At 41.2% G+C, this 7,176-nt stretch overlaps 1 protein-coding gene across 1 annotated transcript in view; it reads right to left on the bottom strand.

Annotated features, from left to right (window-relative positions):
- Positions 1 to 2,724: 2,724 nt before the first annotated feature.
- LOC107568390 (glutamate receptor ionotropic, NMDA 2A-like) overlaps positions 2,725 to 7,176 on the bottom strand; it is a 169,037-nt gene continuing 164,585 nt past the window's right edge. The window contains exon 14 of the mRNA XM_016254355.1: positions 2,725 to 4,985. Within this exon, the coding sequence (XP_016109841.1) occupies positions 3,192 to 4,985 (1,794 nt within the window). The 3' untranslated portion in view covers positions 2,725 to 3,191. The remainder of the gene's footprint in view (positions 4,986 to 7,176) is intronic.

The raw sequence follows: 7,176 nt of genomic DNA, 5'->3' as shown, positions 1-7,176 counted from the left end.
GCAGCCGAAAGGGCCTGTTGTATTACTACACTGCACTTGGCAAAATATCAAGTTTGGGAAAGAATGGATTTCAAATGATGGATGCAGAATTGACTCGGAAGGAGATCTGTTGTCATGTTAAGTAACGCCTCACATCCCTGCTTCCATTCTTCGCTTTTGATATTCTGCCCTGCGCGGTCATAAAACTCTCCTCAAAGGGAAAGAAAATTGGTTCTGTATGTATCTTTTAGCCTAATGGGATTTTATAAAAGACAACCGCGTGGCGATGGAGGCATCTCTGTTATCTGAAAAGACTTTTAAAGTGTAAATATTCAGCATACGGACTGAGCGCCATTAGCCGCCGCTCCAAAAACTCCCTCTTTTCATGATCCACAGATAAACGTACACAAACACACGTCTCTGCTGAAAGAAGTGGAGCGTAACAAACGTGACGGACGAAACGGATTAACCCTTAACTGGCGTTTAAGGTGTAATTGAGAAAGTACACATTTTTTAAGTAAAAGTCGCTTACTGACTTTTAGAAACTGAACTACGGTACTTTGCCTAGTCTAGCTCGTCTTATGGAAATAATCGGCATCTGAGCTATGTTAAATTCACATTCGTGTACTATTCTATGAGAGGTAAATAAAACCAAAAATATAATATAATAGATTTTTAATAAACTACAGATGGCTTTTGCCTAGCCAAAAACTGCTACATAAAATAATCCCACACAGTTCCCGAACTGTATCCAGTTGCAATCAATACCTGACCTGCGCTGTTCCACCCGACCGCCTCCGATAACCTTCCACAAATACAGAACGGTGAAGTAAAAGGTACATTTTGGTTTTCAAGGTGTTTCTGTCTAAAAATCCCAGAAGTTTGGCGGCCTAAACAACACGCTATAGTGGCCACAGAGCTTTGGTTCATGAGCAGGATGGATACATACCTTGCAGTCTCACGACGGACCCATGTCTGTGAACCAAAGAGGCCAGTTCTCCTCACATCGATCTGTAGGCATGCTTGATCCAAGCTCACCTTCCGATTTTTAATAAACTACAGATGGCTTTTGCCTAGCCAAAAACTGCTACATAAAATAATCCCACACAGTTCCCGAACTGTATCCAGTTGCAATCAATACCTGACCTGCGCTGTTCCACCCGACCGCCTCCGATAACCTTCCACAAATACAGAACGATGAAGTAAAAGGTACATTTTGGTTTTCAAGGTGTTTCTGTCTAAAAATCCCAGAAGTTTGGCGGCCTAAACAACACGCTATAGTGGCCACAGAGCTTTGGTTCATGAGCAGGATGGATACATACCTTGCAGTCTCACGACGGACCCATGTCTGTGAACCAAAGAGGCCAGTTCTCCTCACATCGATCTGTAGGCATGCTTGATCCAAGCTCACCTTCAAGTGGATTGACAGTATTTACTTAGAAAAAATCTGCCGCAATAGCTGTAGTCCCAACCCCCACCCCGGCCCCGAAATGTTCAAGCTTAAAAAACTGCAGGGCTACAATCCCTGATAACGAACTGCATGGAGACTTTGAAATCTCGTAAGGTGACATTTCGATGCAGACCTTGTGAGTGATGTCATTTTCTCGTACGTACGCTACAGAAAATGAGTGCTACTGTGCAGACCTGTGAAACCCACACAAAAAATATTGTTTACTCTGTATCTTCGTAACTTTCATGAATTATTTGAGCATGAATTTACAAGCAATTTACAAGTGTCATATATTCAAAATAGTTGCGAAGTCTTTGAGGAATTAAAAAAGCTCTATTCTTACAGCAAACCATAGATAATAGAGAAAATCAAGAAGACGTCATATCTTTGGAGGGATAGCAGACCCAAAAAGGACTTTCTCTCTCTCTCTCTCTTTACAGGTTAAGTCTGGCTATAGGTGACAGGTATGATACAGAAAGAGCAGCTGGTGATGTTTTCACCTGCCAATCGAGGAAGAGCAAGGATATTCACCTCGCCTCACAAAGGATACGAAATCAATGCAGCTGTGGCTCTGTGATTAATATTAGAGGCTAATACCTTGCTTATTTCTCCAAAACAGCAGCTCTGCAATATGAATGATCATTTCTTTCCACATATATATATATATATATATATATATATATATATATATATATATATATATATATATATATATATATCCTCAATGTGAATAGCGTGTTGATCGTGTTACGGACTGCGACACAAAACTAATGCTCTAGTTCAGACTTCTAGTTCAAGCTTCACATGCGGCCCTCATTACACTTACTGAGTGGATCGCAACAGCGAAGCAAGGCTCCGCCAAACTACAGTAAACAACAGTCTTTGAGAGATGATGCTCTGATTCGGTTTCACAGTGTACAGTGACGGGATGGAAGTATCGAACTAAATAAATGCGAGACAAACTTCCATCGCAAACACTTCCCCACAATCTAGAAATGGAGGATCAACACAATATTCCCAGTCAAACAACCTACATACAGGTCAAGTTTTCATTGCACAGATGACCACCTCAGCTTTCGAACGAAATCACCTTAATATAAATATATCTTCAACCGAAATAAGACAAGAAAAGAAACACACATGCAAAAGAAATCTATTCCTGACTGTAATATAGAAGTTCTGTTTATAAAGCAGAGGTGGGCGGTTAACTAATGACTATTGTGCTACCAAATAAGATAGAGAAGAGTCTAAATTCTAAATAGGGATTAGAATGCCAAAAATCTTAAGTCTATAGTAATAAAAGCAAAAATGCAATTGCTGAGTGCCATGGATGAAATACCCTTGCTTGCCTTAAGATCAGGAACTATTCCAGCCACAGTCCATCAGATACATATACGCTCTTGTCACATGCAACGTGGGGCCAAATAACTGAAACCCCACCCTAGAATCTGCTTTAGCCCACAGTAGCTTCAGGTCGGACTTGAAGCGGCACATCTGTCCTAGCACTTAGCGTTTCGAGTACACACAAGTGCTAGGCCAAATGATGGGGATAATGAACAACTTCCATGCTGGATCACATTTTATTGGCTTACACTTGACTAACTCTCTTTCTGCAAGTACTGTACCTGCCCAGAAAGCATCTTAAAATGCTGAAAACCTCTGGAAAGCTCTCATATAAGAGGAGCGATATCTCGGGTACTTTGTAGATGTAGGTGACTGTGGCATTCTAAGTGAGTAAATAGTTCAACTACACAAAAAAGCATTAAACATCTGACTCGAGACTAGGTATTTTCTTATACACTCGTCTATTGCTAAACTGCGAAGAGTTGAGAACCCGGGGAGCTGAGTATGCACTAGTCTTATTGGCGACATAAGGCATTACATGCTCTGAAATGTACATGTCATTGGGTATTTGACCATCCCTGGAACAGTATGAAGTGGCGGACTTCACGGAGGACCTCAGATTGTTCTCGTTCCTAGCTTTGATGGGAGCCAACTGTTTGTAAATATCCGAGGAGCTCCTGCCATGGACCAGGCGAGTGTCATCCCGTATAGATTGCATGAAGGGGTTGTCCGAGGGGTGATCGGGGTAAAGTGACTTACTACGCTTGCTTTCCTCCAGGTTTCGGTTAAAGAGCATGGACTTGCTGCCGAATAGTTTGTCAGCCTTGATGTTAAACATGTTTGCATAAGGGCTGTCCTCCAGGAAGCGGTCCTTCTCCTTTAGGCTGACGCTCCGCGCCGGCCGGTTCAGGTCAATTTCTTTGGGCTTCTCAAGCATGATATTGTCAAAGGAGTGCTGACGGCTGAGCCTCAGTCTGTTCCTCCTCTGCACGTGTGGCCCATCTGTCTGAGGCCAGTAGTGGCTAAACATGTCATCGTGGTGCATGCTAGGGCTGATCATGGCCTCATGCAGCATCTGGTCCTCACTGATGTCATACAGGTTGCCCATGTGGATGCACGCCTCGCACCGGTTATACGGCGAGCGTAGGCCGGCATACGGCCCCGTGCTGTAGTTGGTCACCTTCGAAAGACAGCTCCGGCAATGAGTCTGTTTAAGCCTGTCGTTGCTTTCGTGAGGACTGAGGTTCTTCTCTTTCACGTTGTAGTGTTTGTTGTAGACGTTGTCCGGCAGAAGGTCCGATTCGCCTTGATGGAGGGGGCTGCTGTTGAGATGGATGATGGGCTGGTCGCATTTCCTGTAATTGTCGTTGTGGTCTGAGTAAATTTCGCCGAAATCCAAATCGTCAGTTGTTAGGCCTCTGCCTTCCCTGTAGTGCTGTGGCTCTGAGTGCAGACTCAGCTCCCGGTCAGAGTCTATGGTGTAGATTTTCTCCCGGCCCACTCCGCCCTGCTTATTTTTTAAGTAGGACAGCTCTACTTCGCTGCAATCCCTAGGGTATTTTGACGTCATCGATCTTTTTTTTAAGTTATCCTTGGGCTTCAGGTGCTTGTTATTGTCTGGATCCTTGTAGGAGGTGGCCCTGCTTGAGCAGTCAGAGATATCCGAGTGTGCTGTGTCCTCTGGCAGGTACCTCTGACTCTTCATGGACAAACGGGGGTCTAGGGTATCAGGCCCCTGAGTTTGACGCAAAGTATCCACAGATTTCTTCCACAGAGCTCGGGGTTTTGCATTGGTCTGGGCTGTGTCTGCGCTCACCGCCACCTCTACCGTATTAGGGTTTGATTCATTGAGGGTGAGGGGATGCTGACCTTGGAAGATGTAGTTGTTCAGATGGTCCTTGTGTCGGTTGGCCAGATACGCCTGCAAGTCGCTGGAGTCTCCGTAGATGTCCTTTTGGGCATAGCTACGGTTGTCAGTGTAGATGAAGTTCCCTTTCTCTGCCATCATGTCCATGATCATGGGGCTCGCCGAATGCATGAACTCACTGCCACGTTTAGGAGAGTTGATCCTGGAGCCACTGAGGTTGGTCATATTAGTCATCTGCTTGGCGGACTTGATAAGCTTGAGCATGTTGGACTGTGGACTGAAGTCCAAATCAGATGACTTTTTCTTCATGTCGATGTGAACGCCATGAATGCAACTCCATATACCCTACGGAAAAAAAGAGTGAATCAAGCTCAATATTCATACATTAACCATGATGTTTGTGACTTGCAAATGTACACATCAGTGTGATCAAAGAGCACTTATGAAGTTTTAAATTAGGCCATAGATAAAGCCTGTGACACAGATGCCGTCAAATGTAAAAACGAATTGCCAAGGGGTTTATTTTTAAAGGCATATTTCCTTTAAAAATTATCCCCTCCTCTTACTATCTCTGTGAATCTCTTTTTACCAGTAAACACTTATATCTTTTATGCTTGAGTTCTCCAACACTAGCATTTTATTACCTTAAAGATGCTAATCAGAGGCACCATATTCTCACACTTACAGCATGTACACAAACCCATCGGGGATCAAAACTAAACAAAGACATACTGAGCTTTTGGCTGTGCTAGAGATCATGCTGTCAAAACAGACTGCTGCGCTGTCATTTTAAGCTCCCTGGCCATGGAACGAGTGGTCGAAAATCAAATTTCTGACAAACTTTTTCTTTCAAACACTGCCCATGTCAGGGTAAAGTCTGAGCTCAAACGCTAACTGGATTACCACTGACACTCTCAGAAGTCAGGTTGAGTTATATTGGCTGGCCCTACTGTCAAGACTGAGGACGTCTTTTATGGCATGAAATTAAAATCAATAACTGTGAGGGCGATCCAATTCAGCAAACACCAAAAACAGGGGTCTTCAACAGTGGGTTCACAACCTCTAGGTGGTCTACTGTGGGTCAGCCAAGTATTACTTGATCTCAAAATAATTTGTCCCTCATTTGTCCCTAATTTGTTTATGCCTTTCATAATACTGTATATGCATATATGACCCTGGACCACAAAACCAGTCTTAAGTCGCTGGGGTATATTTGTAGCAATAGCCAAAAATACATTGTGTGGGTCAAAATTATTGATTTTTCTTTTATGCCAAAAATCATTAGGATATTAAGTAAAGATCATGTTCCATTAAGATATTTTGTACATTTCCTACCATAAATATATAAAAACTTAATTTTTGATTAGTAATATGCATTGTTAAGAACTTAATTTGGACAACTTTAAAGGTGATTTTCTCAATATTTAGATTTTCTTGCACCCTCAGATTCCAGATTTTCAAATAGTTGTATCGCGGCCAAATATGGTCAAATATATCCTAACAAACCATACATCAATGGAAAGCTTATTTATTCCGCTTTCAGATGATGTATAAATCTCAATTTTGAAAAATTGACCATCATGACTGGTTTTGTGGTCCAGGGTAGGGATGCAACGATTATAGATTTTGTTGGTATGATTATTGTCTGAGGAATAATCACGGTTTTACGATTATGACGATTATTATGCATTTATTCATTTCCCAACATTACTAATGTATAAAATCACATGAACACTCTTTAGATATTAAAGTGTTATTTATTGCTGGCTATTGAAACAGAAATAACACAGTAACCAACAATACAGCACAAAATAATAATAAACAAAAGACAAACAAAAGTCCATCTCTCCCATTGGAATTAAAAAAAGGTGACCTCTGCTCTGTAAACATCCATGACAGTATTTCTCTTTTGAAAATAACAAATGGAAATAGATCACAAAAGTATTTAATGTTTTCTGTTTGTACGTTCTTTACATTTCTTTTGGACCTGGGGTAGAGAATTTGGAAACATGGTGGAAAAAAAAATCTTGTTGGTTTTTACTTATGAATAATACTACAACAGGGATAGTTGTAAATAGTAAATAACAAAGTTAATGAAGTAGCCTATTATTAATATATGACTAATATTAACTTTATTTGTCCCACAGGGGAAACTGTTACTAATGATGGAAATAAACTGAAATATTATTGTAATCAATTGTCATCCATACGTATTCATTTTAATAATCTTTATAATAATTCATATGATTTTACATGTGGCCTGAGAAAATCATGTCTATTATTTTGGTTTGTGAGATCGAAGATGGCGCTGCGCACGTGTACAAACATTCAGGAGGACACAGAATTCTTAAGAACGCTGCCCCGTGACTTTTATTAATAAAATCGATTAAATAGCCTACTGAAGAGACGCACAGACGCAGGTAGGCTAATTCACACAGGCAACTGTCACCTCTCTCTCTCTCTCTCTCTAATAATTAATTCAAGTAGCTAAATGTTATAATTAATTCAAATAAATAAATGTGATCTTACCGCACTA

Source organism: Sinocyclocheilus grahami, unplaced genomic scaffold (assembly GCF_001515645.1).
Source record: "Sinocyclocheilus grahami isolate Dianchi unplaced genomic scaffold, SAMN03320097.WGS_v1.1 scaffold27.1, whole genome shotgun sequence".
NCBI lineage: Eukaryota > Metazoa > Chordata > Actinopteri > Cypriniformes > Cyprinidae > Sinocyclocheilus > Sinocyclocheilus grahami.
The sequence above is the reverse complement of the archived record's forward strand: the minus strand, read 5'-3'. Positions and strand labels throughout refer to the sequence as shown.